At 64.9% G+C, this 23608-nt stretch overlaps 2 protein-coding genes across 7 annotated transcripts; one reads left to right on the top strand and one right to left on the bottom strand.

The window, feature by feature from the left end:
• The first annotated feature begins 1380 nt into the window (after positions 1 to 1380).
• Positions 1381 to 11858, top strand: Agpat2 (1-acylglycerol-3-phosphate O-acyltransferase 2). 3 transcript variants are annotated; one of them, XM_070015073.1, is made up of 7 exons: positions 3544 to 3731; positions 6429 to 6658; positions 7432 to 7565; positions 8574 to 8749; positions 8937 to 9032; positions 10376 to 10448; positions 11163 to 11858. In XM_070015073.1, exons 1-7 carry the CDS (start codon positions 3672 to 3674, stop codon positions 11333 to 11335), a joined length of 942 nt encoding a protein of 313 aa, XP_069871174.1. In that variant the 5' UTR covers positions 3544 to 3671; the 3' UTR covers positions 11336 to 11858. The 3 variants fall into 3 exon arrangements, with proteins under 3 accessions (XP_069871175.1, XP_069871174.1, XP_069871176.1); XM_070015074.1 differs by lacking the exons at positions 3544 to 3731; positions 6429 to 6658 and adding an exon at positions 1381 to 1579; XM_070015075.1 differs by lacking the exons at positions 3544 to 3731; positions 6429 to 6658 and adding an exon at positions 5280 to 5596.
• Egfl7 (EGF like domain multiple 7) lies at positions 11816 to 23608 on the bottom strand. 4 transcript variants are annotated; one of them, XM_070015077.1, is made up of 13 exons: positions 23163 to 23608; positions 22963 to 23077; positions 22655 to 22819; positions 19507 to 19797; positions 18217 to 18298; positions 15530 to 15647; positions 15239 to 15352; positions 14341 to 14456; positions 14137 to 14232; positions 13841 to 14002; positions 13250 to 13314; positions 12706 to 12868; positions 11816 to 12593 (listed from the first exon to the last, which is right to left on the bottom strand). In XM_070015077.1, the coding sequence occupies exons 6-13, from the start codon at positions 15607 to 15609 to the stop codon at positions 12571 to 12573; spliced, it is 819 nt and encodes a 272-aa protein (XP_069871178.1). In that variant the 5' UTR covers positions 15610 to 15647; positions 18217 to 18298; positions 19507 to 19797; positions 22655 to 22819; positions 22963 to 23077; positions 23163 to 23608; the 3' UTR covers positions 11816 to 12570. The 4 variants fall into 4 exon arrangements, with proteins under 4 accessions (XP_069871178.1, XP_069871180.1, XP_069871179.1 ...); XM_070015079.1 differs by lacking the exon at positions 19507 to 19797; XM_070015078.1 differs by lacking the exon at positions 22963 to 23077.

Genomic DNA, 23608 nt, shown 5'->3' with positions numbered 1-23608 from the left:
AAAGCAAAAAAGTAAAACAGAACAAAATGGGGAGAAAGGGAAGGGAGGACAGTGAGCTGGGGTCTAGGTCAGAGGAAGCTGGCATGTAAGGCCTCCCCTGGTCGGGGGTGGTGGGTTCTCAGAATGCTGTCTGGGGACCCCAGGCCCTCTGAGCCCACACCTCAGCATTGTCTCTGACATCTGGCTGCCACTCTAGGAAGCTGGAAATCTGGTAGCTGAGGAACGGAAAAGAACTGGAGAAGGTAGGTCCTGATAGTTTCAGGATGAAATGTCTCCGGGTGTGATGGAAGTGGCCCTGTTCTTCCTTCCTCAGAAAACGTTCGAAACCAGCAGGTGGTGGACTGTGGGACTTGCAGCAGAGCCTCTGACAAGCATGCACTCCCCTATCCTGGGGCTGCATGTGTGTGCTGCGTGTGTGTGCACTCCCCTGTCCTGGGGCTGTGTGTGTGTGTGTCCTCCTAGAGCAGCAAGTGAGGGCCCAGTGAGTACTCACTGGGAGCATGGCCCTGATGGGCGGGCTGAGCTGCTGTGAACACAATCACCTGATGTCTGCCAGGGGCTTGCCTTGATGACACACTCCTGGTGACACACACTCACTGGCACTCACTCCCGGTAGCCCCAAGTCCCACCCAGGCTCCGGCCCCAATCCCTGGGCGTCCAGAGCGCTGCCCTGTGGGGCGGGGCTCAGTGGATCCAAAGGGCCAGGCAACCGGCCAGGTGTCCGACCCGCTGACCAGTGGGCACTCAGAAGCCGTTCAAGGGCCCTTTGTGCAGCCTGTGTGCCCTTGGATGGCTGAGCTGGACGCAGGGCTGGAGGCCAGCATGGCAGAGGCTCTGGCTGGACTGGAGGGCAGGTGGCAGCACCGGGGCCAGGCCAGCGGCAGGGTGACAGTCCCCACCCCTCACCCTGGGAGGGCAGCGCGGCCCCCCGAGGGGCGGGGCGGAGGCCTGGTGTGGGGACGCGCGGCCGGCAGGCATCCCGGGGCGGGGCGGGGCGGGGCGTCCCGGGGCGGGGCGGCCGGTGGGTGACACCGGGCCGCGGGGTCGGCGGGCGTCCCGGGGCGGGGCGGGGCGGCCGGTGGGTGACACCGGGCCGCGGGGTGGGCGGGGCGTCCCGGGGCGGGGCGGGGCGGCCGGTGGGTGAATCCGGGCCGCGGGGTGGGCGGGGCGTCCCGGGGCGGGGCGGGGCGGCCGGTGGGTGAATCCGGGCCGCGGGGTGGGCGGGGCGTCCCGGGGCGGGGCGGCCGGTGGGTGACACCGGGCCGCGGGGTCGGCGGGCGCCCCGGGGCGGGGCGGGCGGGGCGGGGCGGCCGTACCTAGCCACCTCCCTCGGCCCTCGCAATAAGGGGCGCGGGCGCGGCGGGCGGCGGCGCCGTCGGGGCTGGGGCGCGGCCATGGCGCTGTGGCCGTGGCTGGCGGCGGCGCTGCTGGGGCTGCTGCTGCTGCTGCCGGCGCTGAGCCGCCCCGCCCGCTTCTACGCCAAGCTCGGCGCCTACTGCGCGCTCTGCCTGGCGGCGTCCGCGCTGGCCTCGGCCGTCTGCCTGCTGCGCCGCGGCGGCCGCTCCGTGGACAACATGAGGCGAGCGGCGGAGGGCGCGGGGCGGCGGCGGGCGCGGGGCGGCGGCGGGGCGGGCGGCGGCGGAGGGCGCGGGGCGGCGGCGGGGCGGGCGGCGGCGGAGGGCGGCGGACGGCGGGCGGCGGGGCGGGCGGCGGACGGCGGGCGGCGGGGCGGGGGGCGGCGGAGGGCGCGGGGCGGGCGGCGGACGGCGGGCGGCGGGGCGGGCGGCGGGGCGGGCGGCGGGGCGGGGGGCGGCGGAGGGCGCGGGGCGGCGGCGGCGGGCGGCGGGCGCTCGGTGGACAACATGAGGCGGGCGGCGGGGCGGGCGAGCCGCGCTTCCGCTTCCCGAACTTTCTCCCTCCACGGCCTCTTCCTGCCCCGCCCGCGCCCCGCGCCCCGCGCCCGGCGTCCCGCGCCCCGCGCCCGGCGTCCCGCTCCCCGCGCCCCGCACCCGACTCCCGGCTCCGCGCGTCACAAAGTCCCGCGCTCGGGCTCCTTCCCGCGCCCCGCGCGGCCGGGCGAGGCCGAGCCCGCCTCCGGGGCGGGGACACCGAGGCCGCGCTGGCCGCAGGTGGGGGACACCTGCGCCCCGGGGCGGCCGCGGCGGCCTCGCGCCCTCCGCTCTCCCGCCGCACGGGAGCTGCTGCTGCTGCCGGCCCGGGCGGACGGACGGACGGGGGGCGGGGGGTGGAAAATCCCCGCACACCCGCGCGGCGCAGGCGCTTGGCGGCCGTCGGGCCCGCGCGCCGCCCTCGCCCCGGCGGCCCCCGCCCCCCACGGTTGCCCCATCCCCGCTGCCCACGGCCCGCCGGGGGTTTTGCAACGCCGCGGAGGGCAGGGTGCAGGCCTGTGGGGGAGGCTGGGGTCACGCCCCGGGGAGGGGCGCCGGGCTTTCGCGGGGACTGGGGCTGCCCTCCCCCGGGCGTCAATGCCAGGTGGTCTTGAGGGTGCTGCGCAAGGGCCTGGCCGGTGTTCTGTGGCACCCACCTCGGGCAGGGCGGTGCCCTCCCGGGGCAAAGGGCCAGCGTGTCGTGTCCCTGCACAGTCGTCCTCGTGGGAGCAGAGGGCCTCTCCAGGCCCCGGTCTCCCAGGACCGGCCTGCCCTTGAGAGGCTGGAGGGACTGTCACGGGCATAGGAAGGGGCTTGCCGTGGGGAGCGTCCCCCACACCAGTATCCAGGCCCTTCTGCACCGATGGAGCCGGGCACCCATGACTGACACCTGTAATCCTAGTTACTCTGGAGGCTGAGATCTGAGGACCACAGTTTGAAGCCAGCCTGGACAGGAAAGTCAGTGAGACTCATTTCCAATTAACCACCAGAAAGCTGGAAGCAGAGCTGTGGCTCAAGTGATAGAGCACCAGCCATGAGCGAAAAAGCCAGTCATACTGAGTTCAGTCTGCCCTGAGTTCAGGCTCCAGTACTGGCATACACACACACAAAGGACACACAAGACAGGCGTGCACACCTTGAAGGGATAGATGGCTCAAAGTCCGGGGCAGGTATGTCTCTGGGAGGAAGTTCTGCTGTCCCTGGGCCCAGCCAGGGAGGGCATGCTTGCTCGCTTGGAGCGAGCCTGTCCCAGTGCAGGCTGGCAGCTGGGCGTTTTCAACAGGCCTGACTTGGGACATCCATGGTGGGTCTCACCCTCAGGCTTGATGTGCACTGCAGTGGTGGCCTCATTACTAGCAGCTTCCTGCTCTCAGAGAAGCCCAGCCTGCTCTTCCTGCACCACAGCTTCCTGGGGGCCAAATCCAGTCACCAGCTGCCCTTTTGTGTGAGGGCTAGGCCTAGCAGGATGGCCAAGCCAGGACAGGGCCTTCCCATACTGCCAAGCCCATGGTTCAGCATGCCCAGCTAAAATACGCAGGCCCCCAAGGCCTTCCTGCACCCTCCCTCCCACCCCAGCACCACCCAGACAATGGCCCTGAGGCCTGGGGACCTTGGCTGGGTAACAGTAGGTGTTTTGTTTCTATTGGCATCTGGGTTCCCAGGGCTAAGGGAGGGAGGGCTTCAGACCAGACAGAGGCCAGGAGACCGAAGTCCTGCCCCTGGGCCTCAGGTCCCTGTGACGGCCTCTCCCCTGTACCGGCAGATCAAGGGACAGATGCAGACATGGTCAACGTGGGGACCTCCGGCTGGAGGGTGCAGAAGAGTCAATGTGGAAAATGCACAGTGGGTGCCGTGTCATTAAGCTCCCACTTGTTCTGGGGGTGGGGGAAGAATGTGGGAGTGGAAGCTTGCCTCTGTGTCTGGTTCTCCAAGCCTGAGCTTAGACAGGCTGAGCGGGGCTGGAGCCCCAAGCCTGGATAGAGCCTGGGCACCGTGGATGCCCCTGTCCTTGGAAATGGGATGGTGGGCTGCGTCAGTTTACAGATGAACAGCTGAGACTTCCAGGGCACTTTGATGGTATGGTGTAGGAAGAAAGGAGGCATCTGCCCAAGGTCTTAGAAGTAAGATATAGCTGGAACTCAGAGTGAGAAAAATGTTCTTGTCACCCGGCACCAGTGGTTCCCACCTGTAATCCCAGCTACCCAGGAGACTGAAGTCAGAGTGTAAAAAGTCTGTGAAACTCTTCTCTTCCAGTTAACCAGCAAAAAGCTAGAAGTGAGGTGTGGTTCAAGTGACAGATTGCTAGCCAAGAGCAGAAAAGTTAAGTGAGAGCACAGGTCCCTGAGTTCAAGCCCCAGGACCAGCGCACACACACACAGAACCTTTAGTCTTCCACCTGTGCACAACCTGGCCCTGCGCTCTTGGAGAGACAGCCGTACTCCTCCTCTTCCTATGAGGTTGAGGCTGGTGCGGGAGGCTTTGCCGTTGGCAGTGGGCCTCTGTGTGTGCAGGGAGCGGCGTTGGTAATGGAAGGGCCAAGGCTGACTTCAGGCTGGGCTGTGGGTGGTCTCTTCTCTGTGTAGGGGTTGGGTTGAGGTGTTCCACCTACCTGACAGGCCATAGCAAAGCAGAAGCTGCGTGTATTGGACTTGGGCTCGGCCGCGGGTTAAGAGTGATAGAGCCGCTGGCCTTGAAGGACAGAGGAAGTGCCCTTCCTGGTAAGGATGGCATGCTGGTGCTGGCATCCCAGGGGCCAGATCCTCATCCTCTGCCATCTGTGCCCACCCCAGGCTTGGGGAAGAGATGGGTACTGCTGTGCCTACAGAGACCAGGGGCTTGTTGGCATTGGTCAGGATTTGAATTTAGACAGGACCCAGCCTCATAGCCATGATCGCCAGCCCTGAAGCCCCTGGGTCCACGACAGACTCAGAGATAAGGGCCACACGGCTGCATCTCTCCCTGGCCTGCGGGCCCTGGGCCTGGAGGGAGGCTGGGTCTTGTGTGACCGACGCCAGAGAGGATGGGCTTCTGCCCGTGTCTCTGTGGACCCTAGAAGTGGAGGTCCCTGGGGAGGGCTGTGTTTGGCCAGGGAGGAAGATCCTGTGCCCACTCCCCACCCACCCCTCCAGCCAGCAGGGTCCCCTTCCTCCTGGCACCCGCTCTCCTCTGGTCCCCCTTCTGCCCGTCTCTCTTCCGGGTCCTCTGGCATTCCACTACCGTGACACTTGTTAGCAAACCAGTTGGCTTTCTGGAGTCTGCTGTCCCCACTCTGATGAGGCCAAGCAGATGGCCCTTCCCACAAGGCTCCACCCAGAGAGCTTCCAGGTCTCCCTGGATTGGCCCAGCCCAAGACCAGTAGTGAGGGCAAGGGTTAGCTAGTGGCCTTCCACGAGGACAGGCAGGCCCATGGCTTGAACCTGTCCTTGAACTGCTTCCTGGAGCTGGGGCTGACAGGAGGTGAACAGTCACTCTTAGAGACTCTGGCACTAATGTTGGGAAGTTCCCAGGGGACCCACCTGTGTTCTGTCCCAGCCTGATGGAATACAGCTGCTTCTGCTCTCCTTGTGCAGATGGCCTGCAAGCTTAGGAAGGTCAAGTTCCTAGCCCAGGTCACAGATGGAATGGAAGGAGCTCAGACTCGCCAGCTGCAGGGACACGTTGTGGCATGGGCTGGTCACTCACGGGCCCTGGCCACCTCTGAGCAGGGGGTGAGGACTTGCCTTTGTGAGCTGGGTCCAGAGCGGTGCTTGGCTTATCTGTATCTGTGTCGGGCAGGCAGCAGGGGTGGCTTTCAGCCCCCCTCCCCATTACAATGGACCTTTCACCTTTCTCTGGTGGGCTTGCTGGTGTCCACTGCAGCTCCTAGGGTGCTTGGCTGGTGTCCCTCCTCTTGGAAGAAACACAAAAGAGAGACAGGCAGCAAGGCAGGGCCTTGCTTTCCAGGGTGAGGATTCCTTACCCAAAATGCACGGGACTCGAAGTATTTCAAACCTGGGATGAGCTGTCTTGGTGCTGGGACACCAGTGTGAACACAGTGTGTTTGTTTATGTCTCCTGGGCGTCCGTGCAGACTGAAGATGTTTCTAAAGTGCTTCCAGCCCTTCGTAGTCCCTTTCCTGAGGTCAGGTGTCAGTTGTTCCAAGAACGTAAGGGATTTGAGCATTTGGGGTTTAGAGTGCCTGTTGTTCAGCCTGTATAAATCCTAGAAATCCAGGTGGAGTGCTTGCTTGGTTCCAGGCGAGGTCCTGGGTTCTATCCCAGGCATCACAAAAAAAAATCACAGCTCTGGGGCTGGGAAGGTGGCTCAGTGGTAGAGCGCTTGCCTTGCATGCATGAGGCCTGGGGTTCAATTCCTCAGCACCACATATGCAGAAAAAGCTGGAAGTGGTGCTGTGGCTCAAGTGGTAGAGTGCTAGCCTTGAGCTGAAGAGCTGAGGGACAGCGCCCAGGCCCAGAGTTCAGGCCCCACTATGGGGGGGAAAAATCACAGCTCTGTCCTCTGCTGAAAAGAAACACCCACCTTCCTTCTCTTTTTCTTCAGTTCCCGAGGGTGTTTAGATCTGCTGATCCCAACTATCTTGAGCACCCCAAACTTACAGCCTCAGGGCAGACTCCTGGAGTCTTGATGGCTGGGCAGGGCTCCTCAGTAATCATTTCCCCCACCCCTCTCCAGCCAACTTGCCCTCCAGACACACCCCTGCCTCCTGCCTGCCAGCACCCCTTCCACAGGTCCTGGCTGTGCTCATATTCCCGGTGTGTGAGCTGTGGCAGGTGAGGGAGCTCTTCTTGTTTTTGTCTGCAAGTCTCTGACAGGCAGCGGAGCTGGTGAGCATTCCCTGTGGATTGCTTGATACACAATCCGAGGGCTCTGTGCTCCACGCAGCTGACCTGGCCCGCCCGCGGTGACCACATGACCACAGGCTTGGGTGGAATGAAGGACTGGCTGCCTTTGAATCTCTGGGGTCTCAGGAGTCTGCGCTGTGGACCCTGAGCAGTTACTCTGCTGCCCATAGAGGGCCTGCCTTCCTCTAGCTTCAGCCCACCTGCCTGGAGAGTGGAGCATTCTCCCCAACCTTGTGCTCCCCAGCGTGTTGCTGACAGCCCTGTGCTGTGCTAGGAGCGCAGAGGGAGTTCCCTAGGCTTCATCCCTGTGAGCTAACCTCCGATGGGTTAATGTCCTGTCTCGGGTGTGCAGAGCAGAATGGCTGGGCCCCTCCCTAGGGCCTCCTGCCCAGCCAGTGCCCGGGAGGACCTCTGGATACAGGCTACAGGGTACTCAAGGTGTCCCTTAGCAGCTCTGGCCTCAGCAGTGAGATCCAGCCCTGTCCTCTTCCAGCTGACCTCTGTGTGCCTGCCAGCGGTACCCGGGTGGCCCCAGGGAGGGGGTGGAGGCCAGCAGCAGCCTACCTGCACAGCTTCCTGCCTTCCCTCAGCCAGGGTGGCCCTCCTGAGCCTTCCCCGTTCTGTGCTGTGAGAGCACCCTCTCCCTGTCCCCTCTCCCACCCTGCCCTGCAGGCCCTGCTCACTGCTGCTTCCATCCTCAGTATCATCAGCTGGTTTGTGCGGTCCTTCAAGTATGCGTACAACCTCCGCTTTGATGTCCGGGGACGGCAGAAGCTGGAGGCGGAAGGGCCCTGTGTCATCATCTCCAACCACCAGAGCATCCTGGACATGATGGGTAAGCTGCCACCCAAGGCACGGGGTGGGGGCAGGGGGGGCAGGCTGGGCCCCCATGAGCCAGAGGCCTGAGCTGAAGCAGAGCCAGACATGTGGTAAGAGCAGCAGGCAGCCAGGGCCAATGGCGCTCACACCTGTAACCCTCACTACTAAGGAGATTGAGATCTGATGAGCAAGGTTCGAAGCTACCTAGGAAAGGAAATCCCTGAGATTTTTTTTTTTTTTTTTTTTTTTTTGGTTAGTGGTAGGGCTTGAACTTTTTTTTTTTTTTTTTGGCCAGTGGGGGGCCTGGGCGCTGTCCCTCAGCTCTTCAGTTCAAGGCTAGCGCTCTACCACTTGAGCTACAGCGCCACTTCCGGCTTTTTTTGCTTATGTGGTGCTGAGGAATCGAACCCAGGGCCTCATGCATGCAAGGCAAGCACTCTACCACTGAGCCACCTTCCTAGCCCAGGGCTTGAACTTTGGGCCTGGGCATTGTCCCTCTTCAGCTCAAGGCGAACACTCAACTACTTGAGCCACAGTGCCACTTCCAGTTTTCTGGTGGTTGAAATAAGAGTCTCAGGGACTTTCCTGCCCGGGCTGGCTTTGAACTGAGATACTCAGATCTGAGTTTCCTGAGTAGCTAGGATTACAGGCATGAGCCATCGGCACCCTGCCCGTGAGATTCTTACCTCCAATTAATCACCACAAAGCGGGGATGAGTGGTAAAGCGTCAGCCTTTAGAGAAAAAGCCAGACAAGAGCACAGGGCCTTGAGTACAAGCTCCAGTACTGGCACACCCAAAGTAGGCCGCAGGCTGCCCATGCCTGAGTGTATAGAGCGCCCCATCTTCTGTATAAGGAAGGAGGCAGAGTTGGAAGGCTTGGCATCTTGTGTGGGGTGTGCCCGGCTCATCCTCCTCCGGGAGAGGCCTAGTACACCGGCACTGCCTTGGTTCTGAATGTATCTGTGTATGTGTCCTCTGTCTCTCTTCCCCTCTCCTCCCCTTCTCCTACCCCACTTCATATAGGCCTCATGGAGATCCTTCCGAAGCGCTGTGTGCAGATCGCCAAGAGGGAGCTGGTGTTCCTGGGGCCTGTGGGCCTCATCATGTACCTGGGGGGTGTCCACTTCATCAACCGGCAGCGCTCCAGCACCGCTGTGTCCGTCATGGCTGACCTGGGCGGGCGCATGGTCAGGGAAAATGTGAGTTTGTGGCTTGGCAGGGCTCTGTGCTCACAGAGCATGTCTGCAAGTGGGAAGCGGCAGGGGCCGCGCTCCAGGCTGCCAGTGGCTGAGCCTGCGGAGGGGAGGAGAGGAGTGGCTCGTGGGGCTCCTAAAGGGCCACCAGCCCTCCCCCCTCCCACACAGCAGCCAACTCTTTTCTCCATAGCTCAAGGTGTGGATCTACCCTGAGGGCACACGCAATGACAATGGCGACCTGCTGCCCTTTAAGAAAGGTGCCTTCTACCTGGCCATCCAGGCCCAGGTGAGCCCCACACTTCCTTGGGGGGGAGAGGGGCTGGGTCAAAGGAGGCGGAGATGACCTCCAAACTGGCCAGGTAGAAGCCAGTCTGACCTGTAGGGGTGGTAGCCCCTGGGGGTCAGGCCCTTCACCTGCTGAGAGGCACGGCCTGGCTCTTGATCAGGTCCAGGCGCTGCTGACACCCCACTTCCTGCTGGCCAGGCAGAAGTCCCGAGGTTTTTTGTTTTGGTTGGTCATGAGGCTTGAACTCAGGGCCTGGGCGCTGTCCCTCAGCTCTTCAGCTCAAGCCTAGCACTCTACCACATGAGCCACAGCGCCACTTCTGGTGGTTAACTGGAGATAAGTCTTACAGACTTTCCTGCTTGGGTTGGCTTTGAACCGTGATCTTCAGATCTCAGCCTCCTAAGTAGCTAGGATTACAGGTGTGAGCCACTAGTTCCCGGCTCCAAGTGGAGCTTTATGGGGTGGTTTTGGAGGTCCTGAGCAGTGCTTCACTGGGGCTGGGGCGGCAGCGTGGGCTGGACCACAGGCCTGCTGTGAGCTCTCCCTCCTGACCTTGCCTGTGTGTGCTCCCTGGCCCGCAGGGAGGGAGGCGTGACAGCGAGCCCTGGGGGCGCCGGGAGCGGTGTGGAGCAGAGGGGGTAGAGAGACTCTGCTACCTCCACTCCTCGGCCATGAGGACCCATGTTGGAAAGAACCACCAAGGGGCCTGGGGAAGGGGCTTTGTCCTGCCTGGCTGGTTCGGGCTGCAGCCTCAGCTCACTCCCACCACCACAGTGAGCCTGGCCCTGTGCCAGGCTGTGTGCTTCCTGCTGTCCGGGACCCACTACGTCCCAGAAGCCCCCACCAGCACCAGGGGGTGGGACCCAGGTCTGACCAGCAACCTCCCTGCCCAGGCCCTCCAATGGTTCTGCATGCCTGCCTGTCTCCTGGGGCCGAGGGTATAGGGGGGAAGGGACCCAGGGCCATCTCCAGAGCCACTTTTCCTGTCCCCAGCCCCTCCATCAGGGCTCGACGACAGCCTTCCAGCCACGCCCCTGAGGCTCCCTATGGTTAATGATCACCCCCAGGGGCCACCTGGCACTGTGGCTTTGACCCTGGTATCTTGCAGGAACTCCAGCAGGCCCTGACTAGGGCTGCCCAGGGGGGCGGGGGAGGGAGGCCATAGGGAGGGCCCTGCCTTCCTGTGTGGAGACAGTGAGCTAGCAAGAAGGCTCCCTGGGTCTGACGTCGGGGTACAGGGAGGATACAGAGCCGGGGTCTGTGGTGAACACACGGGAGCAGAGCAGGCGCAGGAGTGGAAGGCAGCCTGTGGCACCCGACCTAGGGCATGTCCTTGTCTGCAGGTACCCATCATCCCTGTGGTATACTCCTCCTTCTCCTCCTTCTACAACTTCAGGACCAAGCTCTTCACCTCAGGTGAGCCCCGCCTGTCCTTGGGGAAAGGGGCACAGCCCCTGAAGAAGAGGAATGAATGGGTGGATGGATTTGGATCCTGAGTCTGAGCCTCAGTCAAGGGCCAGCACTGCTTCCTCTCCTGTCTCCCCTGGGCCCGGGGTGGAGGGGGTAGGGCCCATTTCTGTGTAAGACAGAGGCTGTCTAAAGGCCGAGGAGCCATACAGACAGGACTGCAGTGGCGTCTGATGCCGGGATATGGTCTTCCAGGCCAGACCCCCATGTGGGTAGCCCGGACCCCAGTGCCCATCATGAGTGGGCAGCCTGCCACGTTCACCCAAGCAGAAGCCCTGGCAAGCCCAGGTGGGAAGGTCAGATCAAAGGTTGAAGGTCAGTGGGAGGTGCCTGGTTTGGTTTCCCACATCTGCACCCTCCCACCCCCATCCACACCAGCACAGAAGTCTGCAGCAGGGGCTGGTTAGGACAGGCTGAGGGACTTTCCTGGGGGTGGAAATGATTGGTGGTGGCCAGGGGAGAGGACAGAGCTGTGGAAACCCATTGGACACACACTTAGAAACCTGTTTTACTGTCAGTGTTGTCTCAGTGACACACTCTAGCCAGGAGCTGAGGGAGCCTGCCCAGCTGGAGCCTCAGGTTCTCCCAGATGGGGGGTGGGCGGTCGGGGGGGGGGGGAAGGAGGAGAGGCCGGGCAGCCACTGATGCCCACTGTCCCCCCAGGAACAATCAAGGTGCAAGTGCTGGACGCCATCCCCACCAGTGGCCTCACCGAGGCGGACGTCCCAAAGCTCGTGCACACCTGCCACCAAGCCATGAGGAGCACCTTCCACCACATATCCCAAGCGCCCCAGAACGGCGCTGCCGCGGGGCCTGATGACCAACCAGCCCAGTAGCCCAGGCCACACATGGGGACAGCAGACAGGAGAAGAGGCCAGAGAATGGACAGAGAGTCCCTCTCCAGGGCTGCCAAATATCACTGTGTCTGCCCCCCCAGCCTGGCTCACAAGGCTCTCATTCAGGAAGCCGGAGGCCCCTCTGACACCTCTAGGGGGAGCCGCTCCGGGCTCTGCAGCCCTTACCTGTGCCTCCAGGGTACAGGCCTGAGGGCTAGACTGCCAGGCCTTTGGGCAGCCAGCCAAGGAGCAGGCAGGACTGGCCAGAGCTGGCCAGGGAGCCAGGCACTGGCCCCAGGTCTTCTGACGTGGCTGCCCAAGGCCCACTGGGTACAGTTTGGCTCTGGAGACCAGACCCTGGCCTGCGTCAGGCCTTCGGGAGAGGAGGTGTCCAGGCATCACATACGTCTTGGGCCACCAGGGCCACAGGGCAGCGCAGCGGGCCGCCCCTCACCACCTCGAGGACAGCGCACGGCAGTGTTGTTTTTGTTTTTTCTTTTTATAAACAAAGTCTTGGAAGTGCCTAGTGAGCTGTGACCCTTACAGAGAAGGGGCAGGGTTCCCCGGCATCTGCGTGTCCAGGAATACGGTTGTAAGAACAACAAAGCCCAATGCCCACATATTCCCCGTCCCCCACGCACACCCCGGGGGTCTGACGTGGAAGTCCTCCCCAACCCTCCGTGGGAGTGAGCCTCACCACCAGAAATGCTTTTTCCAATGGGTGGGGTGTGGCTCCACCTAACATGCAGGGCCTGATGGCTAAAGATGCCCTTTGACCTCTAGCTGTGTGCGGTGCCAGCATACCACCAGAAGGAAGTGCCTCGGAACCACCTGCCTGGACTCTTGTGGTGATGGTGCACCGGGGCTCCTGTGAACCAGCCGCACACAGCGGGGAGGAGGAAAGGTGCAGCCCCAGCCCAGCACTGCATAGCAGCTCAGTCTCCATTGTTCCCCGCCCGGCCTCAGGAGGCTGCTGCTGAGGCCCACTGGCCTTGCTCTGGGTAGGGAGGCCTCGTACCGCGGCCCTCTGGGTCCTGAGAAACACTACGTGTGGGGTGCACACAGGAAGACCCCCATCCTGAGCCCAAGTCCGGGGGCTCTGGAGAAGGGGGAGGGGAGCAGAGGCCCTTCACAGCCTTCACGGGGAGTGGGGTAGGCCCGCTGGGAGGTAGAAACTGCAGGGCAGGTGGAGGAGGCAGCTGCTTGTCCAGCCTCGGGTGGCCAGGTGGAGACCTTCACAGATCCTTCCTGCAGGAGCCTGGGGCGGGGGAGGAAGAGGAGGCAGAGCCGGCTTCACCGCCCTGGCTCCCAGACCCCATCGGGGCCCAGATCCCAGGAACACAGGGATAGTGGCAGCACACGTTACTCACAAGACCCCAGCTGCTCCTCCAGGAAGGAGACCTGTTCACTCAGGGAGTCCACGCGGTCCAGCTGCTGGAGGGAGTGGGCCAGGAGGCTGCCGGGGTCCTGGAACCCGTGCTCTGAGGCCCTAGAGGCCAGGCTGTGCAGGGGAGCCAGCGCCAGCTGCAGCTTCTGCAAGGTGGGGTGGGGGCAGAAAGTCCAGGGACCTGTCAGCCTCTCAACTCAGCGCTGGCTCTCCTTGACACTAGGGGGAGCTATTGCACCAGGAGAGCCTGAGACTGGTACAGAGGACGGTGTGACAGGACGTGTGGGGGTGGCCGAGCGCGGCTCTCCTCAGCCCGGGGAGTCCGAGCAGCAGTGTCACCTGGCATAACCCAAGCCAGAGAGGACCCTGAGTCAACAGGGGAGCCGGGGTCCTCGAAGGCCTCCCTGTGGAGCCCCATAACCTTTACTGACAGACGGAAGCTATGTCCCCAGAAATGGCAAGGGTCTACGGGCCTGACCCAGTCCAGCCCTTGTGAGCACCAGCCAGACCTGTCTGCCCAGCCTCACCTGCTCCAGCGTGTCCACCCGCGACTGCAGCCTGCGCACCTCCTCCCGCACCACAGCGTCTGCTCCTGAGGGCAGATCCAAGCGCGGGTCAGGGAGCCCAGGGCCAGGGATGGAGGCGTCCCCGCCCCAGGGAGGCTGGGCCAGCTGCAAGCCCAGCTGTCCACCCGGGACAGGCTCCCCCGCCTGCCCCACCTGATGGGTGCTCACCGGGGCGGCGAGCTCCTGGCGCTGGGCTGCTGACGGCGCATTATTACTCACGGTACGAGTTTGAAGTGTCACAGCGCGTACCAAAAGTAATAATGTCCCGTCACCAGCGAGGGGCCGTGTCCGGGATGGGGTCTTCTTGCGCTTTCTCCGCTGAGATGAGGCCTCCCGGAGAACTTGCCACAGTGCCTTCCAGAAACCTCCCCTCGGGGGAAGGGGCCCCTGCTACCACCTTCTACCCGGAGTGCCTGGCCTCTCACATGGCACATGGTACAGACCAGGGCGGGCCACCTCCACCTCACAGCCTGGACAGATCCGTCCCCATCCGTCCCACCTGCCCACCGCCTCAGACCAGGTGCGGCAGCAGGGGTGGGGGCTGAGCCTTACCTGTCCGGTCTGGGGCCATCCTGGAGGCCCCTCCCTTGGGCAGGCAGAGCGTCCCATCTGCAGACAGGCTCTGCCCCTCCCAGCACTGACACGAGTAACTGCCCGCCGTGTTGACACAGCGCTGGGGACAGCCGGCCCCTCCGGTGCTGCATTCGTCCACGTCTGCAGGAACAGACAAGCAGCCCTGCACGAGCGAGGCTCGGCCACACTACGCCCCACTAAGATCCATCCATCAGTGGGCACCACGGTGGCCAGCCCTTGTCCACGTACAAGCAGGAGTGTGGCGCCGGCCTTACCCGTCTGGCAGGTGTCTCCCTTCCATCCTGCAGGGCAGCGGCAGCGTCCCGGCTGGGCACAGTGCCCTCCGTTCCTGCATGGTGGCTGGCATATTGCTGTGGGTGGGGGAGCATGTCACCCACTCCAGAGTGTCCCAAGAGCCCTGGGCAGCAGCCGAGGCGCAGCACCCCCATGCTGGGCACCACGGGTCCCACTGCCCTCACCAGCTTCACAGGCCCCAGGAAGCCCGCTGGTCCTCTTCCAGCCGGGGCAGCAGGCGTAGCGGGGCCCTGCAGGAGCCAATCCAGGGCTGCGGCGGTAGGCAGTCCGGTAGATGGTCCTGCAGGGAGAAGGGACCGTTCCAGGGACCCCACAGAGGCTGGCCCAGGCTGGGCCTTGCCTAGACATGCCGGGGGGCACCCGACCCCATCGGCCAGCTCCTGGCACCTGACTACTGGGTCACCCCCAAGAGTCCCTAAAGGGTCTCTTGGGGACTGCAGTGTGGGGCCACGGCCCCCCGGGGTCTCCAGCGATGAGCAGACCCCTGCAGCATGGGGGCCACGTGCGGGACCGACAGGCAGAGGCAGCCGGCCCTGCTGGGCTAGAGCCCAGCCCTTCCTCTCCTGGACCCCAGACGCCTCTGCTAAAGCTGCTCCTTCACTTTGGGGGTTTAAGAGCCTCTGAAATCTGGAGAGGAGTTTATGAGTCTGAGACTTTTCTAGATGCTTCTAGGCTAGGAGGAGGCGGGAGTCCCTGTCCTTAGAACAAGAATCTGTTCCCCCTCCCCTTCGGGACATCAGGGGGTGTCTCCCTCAGAACCCACCACCAGGAGAGGGAGGGGTGCTGGCTGGGGTCGCAGGGGCAGACCGGGATGACAGGCAGGTTTCAGGGGGCTGGCGATGCCCAGGAGGAAGCGGTGGGCATCCCAGGGCAGAGGGCAGCAGAGGTGGACGCCTGCAGCACAAGAGTGCTCTTCAAGGCGCCGTCCCAAGGCGGCCTCCGCGGTGATCGGGAGCATGCTCAGACTTGACCGCACCCCAGGCCCACACCAGGGACCCCACAGCTCAGGCTCCGCAGGGAGGGCTGCTGGCCGGTGGGCGCTCACCCCTCGCGGGTGCTCACCTGTAGGTGCTGCAGGCCCGGTGCCCAGCGCAGGTGGTGAGGAAGGGCTGGTACACACGCTGCACGAAGGACTCTGAAGCAGGTCCTTGGACCTCCACAGCACACACCCTACGGCTAGAGGATGCCTGGCTCAACCACAGCACTGCGGAGTCAGGACCCACGAGCATGGGGGAAGGGCTTGCGGGGGGGGGGGGGGGGAGGATGCTTCTTGGCCAGAGCCACCGTGAAGGCTGTGGGCGGCCTTGGGAAGGGCTGAGCCCCTTCCCCACCCACACCCACGCCCAGGCTTACCCGGGCCCATAGACGTGCTCAGTGCCTCCTGCGGCCAGGACTAGAAACCACAGCAGGGGGAGCTCCCAGGAGCCCTGCATGGCCAGAGTCTCCAGGTGGGCCTGCCTCCACCAAGGGCCTGGAGCGAGCAATACAGCCAAGTAAGGCCAGGAAGGCCTCCAAGGGCAGCAGCCCCCTCAGGCAGAACCACCCCTCCAGCTAGGCGGCCCCTCGACTCCGGGGCAGCACGGAGAGGGTGAGGTGGGTCGTGAGGGTAACACAGGCTGCTCCCGCTCCCTGGTGACTGGACGGCTGGCCTGCCCTCCACGCTCTGCAGCTGCGGTGCCCATGGCCGTGGGACCCCGCCAGGCCAGGGCCTTGCTGGGCCATCCCAGCCCTCTGGACGCGGCTTCCATATCTGCCCAGGGCAGAACGTGTGCCCGGGGCATGCGTGTCCCAGGGTGTGGGTGTCCACCATCAGCAGACGCCAGGGCCACTTAGAGGTGGCCACCAGAGGGGGTGTCCTTCCTAGACTCGAGTCCCTGTACGAGAGCCTATGGGCTCCTAAGGCATTGGTCCCCTGGGTCTGCCTGTGCCCAGTCGGGGTAATGGAGCAGCCCTGCTCCCCTCTGGGGTCACTGGAGTCCAGGCCTCTCCTTGAACAGCTAAGCAGTGGCCAGGAGGCTGGTGAGGCTTCCTAGGAGTCCAAAGAACCCCAGTCCACAACTGGTCTGGGCCGAGGTTCCTACAATGAGGAGCCAAGGGGTCAGGAGCCGCAGGCTCCACCACGCTGTCATGGTTGCCTGCACTGTAGACAGGAGGGTGGAACCTCTTTCTCCCAGACTCAGTTTCCCCAAAGACACCAACCACACTTAGGGTCTTAGTGCCCCCTCAGGCTCGGATGGTCTGTCCCGCAGACAGTGACACTCAAGTTGTGGGGCCCTGGCTGCTGTCCAGGGCTGGCCTCGCACAGACACTTGTCACTTGACTGGGTGTTGGGGCTATGCAGGTCCCTGGATCCACCCTAGGCCCTGGCGGGCGCGGGCAAAGGGAAGCGGCAGGAGGCGGGTCCTGCCCGGGCGGGTCCTGCCCGGCTGTTTGGAGGCAGAGGGGAGGGAGGAGGGCAGGGGGCCCGGGCTGGTGCTGGGTCTCAGGAGCAGCACAGAGGTGTGGGGGCCGGGCTCCGGGCTGGCGCAGCTGGGGGCGCCCTCCCTCAGCCCTGCGCACCGGGCCAGGATTGCGCCTGCACGGAGGCTCGGGTTTTTGAAAGTCATGCTTTGCCCACGGCCAGAGGAGGCGGCGGCGCGGCCGGCGCTCGCGGACCCCGCTTCCCCCGGCGTGCGGCCCGGGCCGGCGGGGCCGCGGAGCAGCCCCCACCCAGGTGGATGAGCAATCGCGTCCCCACCGGTGTCACCACGGCCCTGATGTCACCTCCCCGCCCCCCCCCCGTCCAGCAGCCCCTGGGGAGGGGGCCGCGGGGGGAGGGGCTGGCCACCCCAGGGCGACCTGTGACGGCCAGGAGGGCGTCTGGGCGCGGGGCCGCGCGGCTGGACGGCTCGCGGGGGTCCGTCCTCTCCACTGCCTGCCCCAAGCTCACGGGGGGGCCGGGCCGGAGTGGCTGCGGGGCGGGGGGGCCCGAGGCCCCGAGCCAGGCCTGGGGGTCGCGGGCACGGGGGGGGGGCCGGCCGTCGGCAGGGGGCGCCGGCTCCCGCGGCCGCTGGGCCCATTCTCCCGGCGGCAGCAGAACGAGGGCCGGGGCGAGGGGTCCGCGCGCCCGGAGCGGCCGGCCGCGGCCCCGCGCGCTCACCTCTCGGGTCCCCGCGATCGCTCGCTCGGCGTCGCCCAGGTGGCCGACCCCAGCCCCGCGTCCGGCCGTCCGGGTCTCCCCGGCCCCGCCCGGACAGCCCCTGCCCCGGCGCCCCGCGCCCCCGCGCCCCGGCTCCCTCCGCACTCACCGCGCGGTCCGGGGCGCGCACGCGCCGCCGCCGCCGCCACCGCCGCGCCGCGGGCCCCGCCCCGGCCCCGCCCCGCGCGCCGGCCCCGCCCACCAGGCCCCGCCCCCGCGCGCCGGCCCCGAGCCCCGCCCGCCTCGATGGGCTGCGACCCCGCCCCCCATTGAGCGGACGGGGAAACTGAGGCCCCGCCGCGGAGGCCTTCGCAGGTGCGCAGTGAGTCGGCCAGAGCCGGGCTCTTGAGACAGGCCGCCCCGAGCGCCCCCTGAGCCTCGCAGCCGCCGGGGGCGCAGCCAGGGGTCCGACCTGCGCTGACTCCGGGACGGCTCCCTGCCCGCCTCTGTGTCCCACCCCCTACCCCCACACCCCCCACCCCCGCTCGGGGACGGGACCCCAGGAGCAAGATGACAGGGTGGTGAGGGGGCTGCCAGGGCCCTTGCCTGGCAGTGCCTAGAACATGGCTCAGGACAGTCAGGACCAGGCCTGAGTGCTCCTCCCCCCTGCGAATTCACACACACGCACACACGCGCACACGCACACGCACACGCACACAGTTCACTGTTCCCGCCTGAGGCCTCTGGTTAGCTGCTGGCCTCCCCTCTCCAAGCCTGCATTTCTGAATTAACCCCAGGATTCCCTCCACATTTCTGGGTGGTGATTGTCACTGCCTTAAACTTAGCCAGACCCTTAGGTGTGTGTGGTAGGTGTGCGTGTCCATGGAAGAGGTGCACCTGGCCCCGCCTGCCTGGGACTCACCTGTCAAAGGGCCGTGGGTCGCCCCCCGGGTGCTGGTGGCAGCTGCTCTTCTGTGCGGCCCTCCATGCCTGGGGCGCTGAGGCTGTGGGTCAGAGGATAGGATTAGAGCCCACCCTGGGGACAGGCCAAGGCCTCCATTTGTAAGATGGGGCTGTTGCCTCTCAGCCCTGGGCTCCCCAGACACGGGGTGAGTGGAGCTGGGCACCCCTCTCTACAGCCCGGCTCCACACACAAGGCCTCTGGATGAAGCAGGAAGGCCAGCACCTGGGCATTCTGGCTTGGACTTCTTGTGCCCCACGGGAGCTGAAAGAACGGGGAGGGGGGGAGAGTCAGAGGCCTGGAGCGGAGCCCCACAATGAGGCCTTGCTTTTGCCATTCAGGCAGCCACTGCATGGGGGTGGGGGGAAGGCTGCGCTGCAGTGGGGCCTGTAAGTCTGAGGGTGCAGGGGCGGGCGCTGGCTCTCGGACCCTTGGCCCAATCCAGGAAGCTCTCTCCCAGTCCACCACGACTGACAGTAGAGCCCAGGGTAGTGGCTCTGCCCTGCCCCCCGCCCGGCTGCACCCGCAAGCCATCACTGCTCTTTGCCAGCCTTGCCAGGTAAAGACGGGGGCAGGAGACAGTTCTAGCTGGCGCTCTGCTCTACCTGCCTCTCAGACTCCTGGCGTGGCTAGGGAAGGGGCCTGGGAGGCCCTGCCACAGTGTGAGGGACTTGGGCCTTTGGACAGACACAGGGACTCGGGGGATGGAGAAGAGGAGGCTGCCCTCGGGTCCTTGTGTGACCCCACAGCCTCCCACCAAGCTGTCCCTAAGCCTGAGCCCCCACAGCCACCTGGCAGGAGGTGAGACCCTGCCTGCTCAGTGCCTCTGGGCGCACAGCTTTGGGGTCCTCCCTCAGGCTGATCCCCTGGGAGCATCCACTTCTAGGGGGCGCAGAGGAGAAGAGCGCAGTCTCCCAGCAGCAGAAGAAGAGGGCACCAAACCCAGCAGGGCCGAGTCCTCTGGCCCCAGGGACTCCCAGGCTGCAGAGTGGGGCCAGGCGGTGTGGCCGCGTGCCGGGCTGCATCCAGCTCTCCTGGCCCGCAGCATTGCTGGCCAGCAGGCGGGAAGAGGGGATCCACTCTGGTGGCCAGGGGGCCTTAGGAGCCTCCTCTGTTTCATAGGGATGGACGACCAGAAGAGCAGGGGAATGGTGCCCAGAGCTGGACAGGCTCCAGCCCAGCTCACAGAGCCACCGCCACTCTGCCCTCTCCCTGGGGCCTGTCCCTGTCCCTGCAGGGCCATCTGCATACCTGATGTCGCCCAGGTCATAGCCACCATCGCTGCCTCCTTGGGCCAGGCGTGCACCTAGCCCCTCGCAGGGACATCCAGCCAACGGGCCGCCCTGGGCCCCTCCTGGGGCCGGCCTGCCCTGCGGCCTGCCCGCCTGCCCTGCGGTCGCAGCCTCCATGGTGGCTTGTGGGGTTCGGGGCTGGGGCAGAGGCGCCTCCCAGGCGAGGAAGGGCGGCTTTTTATGCTCCGTCCAGGGCAAATCAGGATTGGGATGGGCCCTTCCCGGCCGGACTTCCTGTGTGTGTTCTCCCCTGATAATGGGAATCTGTCAGCCGACAAACAGGAGGCTGGGGGGGGGGGGGGGAGCAGCCGCAGGAGGGGGAGGGGAGCTCTCCCCGGGAACCTCAGGGCCCAGCCCCAAGTCATCCAGAGGCCCACGTTTGGGCTCTGCTGAGCCTGGCTGGGGACCCCGGGGACAGGGAGGTGCAATGTAGAGCCGAGGGCTGCGGAGCGATGGGGTCCTCGGAGCTGCCACAGCGTGGGCCTCTGAAGAGGGGCCCGCGCTTTCTGGGTGGCTGGGCCAGGGAGCAGGGACTCTTCCCAGGATGCCCCCAGATGGGTGTGGAATGAGGAGGAGGACACCCAAGGGAGAGGCAGTCTGCGGGGGCCTTGACCAGGGCAGGTGGCAGCCCTCAGCTAGGAGGGACCTGGCGGGGTGCAGCAGGATGGGCAGTCTGAGAACAGCCTGTCCCTTGGGTCCCCAGGGGCTTATGGGTGACACGGGAAGGGGCATGGGGAGGGACAGGGGTGGACAGAGAGCAGCTGAGAGTCAGGTCACCTCCTGGAATACCAGCTCCCCCCATCTCTACCTCTCTTCATCTCTGATTCTGTCTGTCTGTCTGTCTGTCTCAGAGCTGCTTGAAGGGCAATGAGCCACTGCCTCTCAAGATGTACAAGCAGGGGGCTGGGAAGGTGGCTCAGTGGTAGAGTGCTTGCCTTGCATGTCTAAGGCTCTGGGTTCGATTCCTCAGCACCACATAAGCAAAAAAGGAAAAAGCTGGAAGTGGCGCTGTGGTTCAAGTGGTAGAGCACTAGCCTTGAGCTGAAGAGCTGAGGGACAGCGCCCAGGCCCAGAGTTCAGGCCCCAAAACCGGACTCCCCCCAAAAAAGATGTGCAAGCAGGGCCAGGCCGGAAGCCCCCAGCCCCACTTCTGGGCTGGTGACATCCAGTACGTCCCCTCCCCTGGCCTTCAGCAGGCTGGAGGGGTGAGACTGGGACACAGGAGCCCTTGAGTGGCCCCAGGTGGTGTGCCTCGATTCCCTGGGGTCTCAGCTAGCGTTCCCCCACATCGTAAGTACAACAGGAGGCCTCAGGCAGGCTGGACATGAAGACACCATGACACCATGACCGCCGAGAGGCTTGCAGGACTCAGCTGGCAGTGAGCACGGATGCACCAGACCGCAGTGGGCGGGAGGCACCCAGAGCCCAGCCGGGGCTCACCAACACTGGCTGTCCTTGGGGTGCCAGGGTACTTTGGTTCAGCCGCTGCCCAGTGTCTGGACTCCCTCACTGCTCTGGCCCTCCGTGTCCACTGAGCCCCACAGCCGTCCATGGCTGTCCAGCGCACCCCCAGCTGGACCGCTTGTAGCAAAGGAGGTGGAGCAGGTTGGCAGAGGCCTGCTGCGGCACTGAGAGCAGGAGGGAGCCGCACCCCTGCCGCTGCCCGGCTCCTCACAGCCTCAGCCCTCCCCCCCCGTGGCCCCCCTGCGTCCCCTCGAACGCCGTGAGCACAGAAGAGGCACCAGCCTGGTCCTGTGTCTGTGGAAGGCGCTCCCCACAGGCAGGCATCGCTGGTCCCCGTGGCAGGGTCCTTGGAGTCTCTCCAGGAGGGTCCCCCAACTCTAAGGCCAAGCCCGGGGCCTCCTTCCTCACTTCCTGCCTGGGACCTGCGCTTGCTGGCCAAGGACAGTGGGCATCTGTCATGGGCACACACCAGCCCCTGTGGCTTTGCTCTGCCCCCATGCTCAGCAGACACCCCTGCAGCACGTGGGGGACACAAGGCTGTGACCCTAGGTCCCCAAGCCCATGGACCTGCCCCTATTTTGTAGAAAAATCAACCATGGGGCTGGCTAGATCTTGGCTCTTTTGTATACAGAAGGGGAAACTGAGGCTCAGGGAGGGAAGGGAACTGGCCCCAGGGAACAGCAAGTGGGGGGGGGGAGGAGGAGATGAGTTGGGCCAGCTCAGAAGCAGCTGCCCTTGTCTTCTGAGGGAACTCCGGTTCTTTCTTTGCCCTCCGGCCTAGGCCACACACCCCCTCAGTCCTGTCCGGCCCCGGGATGGTGGAGGGGTCCGGAGCCCACCCTGCCGGCACTCCATGTGTGGGAGCTGGACTCCCGTGGGGGGTGGGGACTCTCGTCCCAGGCCCCGGGTCTGCCTGCCCGCGTGGGCACACACCCCAGCATCTACTGCCCACAAGTCCCAGCCCTCAGCCCTACCTCCCCCTGCTGCTGGGGGCCAGGACCCGAACCTCGAAGTGCCGGTCCACCCGTGTGCCACCGAGACCCGGGCCTCCAGCCCCCGAGCAGTGCAGGCGGCTGTGCTGATCGTGACACTGGGCCCAGCAGGAGGGGGCTGGGTGGCAAAGGAGAGCGTGGGTGCTGCTGGGTGGCAAAGGAGAGCGTGGGTGCTGCTGGGTGGCAAAGGAGAGCGTGGGTGCTGCTGGGTGGCAAAGGAGAGCGTGGGTGCTGCTGGGTAGCTTCTTGGGCCCAGACGGTGCAGGGACAGGGAATTTGGTCTGGAGTTCGGGCCCAGAGCTCCTCCCATCCTCTCGTCCTCTCTGTGTTCCTGTCCCCAACGGGGCTACTGCCTCAGGGCACCTTGGAGGGAGAGGTGCTGTCCCCCGGCCCGCTGACCGCTGCAGGGCCTCCTCCTCCCTTCTCTCCCCCTCCCCAGCCAAGGGCCTCACCTGTGGCAGGAGCATCTGAGGCGGGGTGAGGCTGCTAACCCAGTGGCACCCAAGGCAGGGGCCAACTGCACTCAGGAAGCTGGGATTCTGGTCCTCGTGCTGCCTCAGTTTCCCCATCTGCCCCCATAGGGGTCAGCACTGCCCTCTAACCCACACAGCAGTGCTGAGGTCGAAGGTCACGGGAATGTGGCTGCCTTACCTTCCCGCAGTCCTGATGGGGAGCCGTGGACGCCGATCCTCCCAGGGGGGGACCCTTCACAGCGGGGTGCCTGGTCCAGGCCACCCCCAGAGAGGGCGGGCCAAGCCCCCAGCCAGCCGGAGCATCTCAGGGGGGGCAGGCGGGAGCACGGGCGTGTGAGCCGGGCTGCGGGAGGAAAGAGCAGAGCACAGCGCAGTGGAGAGATGGAGTTTCCTGTTTACCCCCGTGGTGGCGGCCAGCTCTGGACAGGACGGCTGTCAGCCACCGTGGGGCCCAACTTTGTGCCAAATGTGGTCCGGCCTTCTCACCAAAAGATATGCCTGGCGCAGCAGCGGTCCCCCGCGAAAAATGGCTGGGAGGTGTGGGGGCAGGGGCATCCGGGCCCAGGAGCAGAGCGGGCCAGCCCTGGAGGGACTGTGGGGTCTGGACAAGGAGAGATGGGGTCCGTGCGTGGCCTGGCCCAGCTTCCCTTCCCCACAGGCTGCCTCCCCCTGACTTAGACACTCACTGTCTGTCCTGGGAGCCCCCACATCGGCAGCACCCCACAGGATAGCTTTGGAGTTGAGAATTCTCCCGCAGTGAGCCCTGGAGACGCGGTGTGGCGCCCGGAGCCCCCACGGGGCAGGACGCCCCGAGACGCTGCCCCTTCTCCTGGCTCTGGGGGGGCCGTCGTGCTCCAGGACCAGCTTCGTCCTGCTTCCGCTCAGGCCGGAGGCCTCCATGGAGACGCTCAACGCATCCCTGTGGGCTGGCCTTTTGAACCTGTCCCCTGTCCCTGACCACCACTCACCCTGCTGCCACCCCGAGGCCCACAGAGCTTGGAAAAGGGGCGGCCCGGGGTGCCCTCCCCATGGGTCCTCGGCCCTCGAGGCAGGGTACCCGATCCCTCAGCGCACACCCCGCAGACAGGAGTGGGGAAGGAGCACCTGGCTCAGGGCATTCAGAGGCCCAGGC

This window comes from Dipodomys merriami, unplaced genomic scaffold (assembly GCF_024711535.1).
Source record: "Dipodomys merriami isolate MVZ:Mamm:240054 unplaced genomic scaffold, mDipMer1.0.p SCAF_11, whole genome shotgun sequence".
Taxonomy (NCBI): domain Eukaryota; kingdom Metazoa; phylum Chordata; class Mammalia; order Rodentia; family Heteromyidae; genus Dipodomys; species Dipodomys merriami.
Note: the sequence above shows the minus strand (reverse complement) of the source record. Positions and strands in the feature narration are given on the sequence as shown.

Bases quoted from the DNA above. Each gene is read 5' to 3' on its own strand.
- Agpat2 (XM_070015073.1), top strand. From the start codon at position 3,672: ATGGTCAACGTGGGGACCTCCGGCTGGAGGGTGCAGAAGAGTCAATGT. The intron at 3,732-6,428 runs GTGGGTGCCGTG...CTTTTTCTTCAG, and splicing joins GTCAATGTGGAAAATGCACA to TTCCCGAGGGTGTTTAGATC. The intron at 7,566-8,573 runs GTAAGCTGCCAC...CACTTCATATAG, and splicing joins GAGCATCCTGGACATGATGG to GCCTCATGGAGATCCTTCCG.
- Egfl7 (XM_070015076.1), bottom strand. From the start codon at position 22,572: ATGGGGAAACTGAGGCAGCACGAGGACCAGAATCCCAGCTTCCTGAGT. The intron at 14,233-14,340 runs GTGAGGGCAGTG...CCCCACCCACAG, and splicing joins TCCTGGGGCCTGTGAAGCTG to CAATATGCCAGCCACCATGC. The intron at 12,594-12,705 runs GTGAGTAACGTG...CCCCCGCCCCAG, and splicing joins GGAGGAGCAGCTGGGGTCTT to GCTCCTGCAGGAAGGATCTG.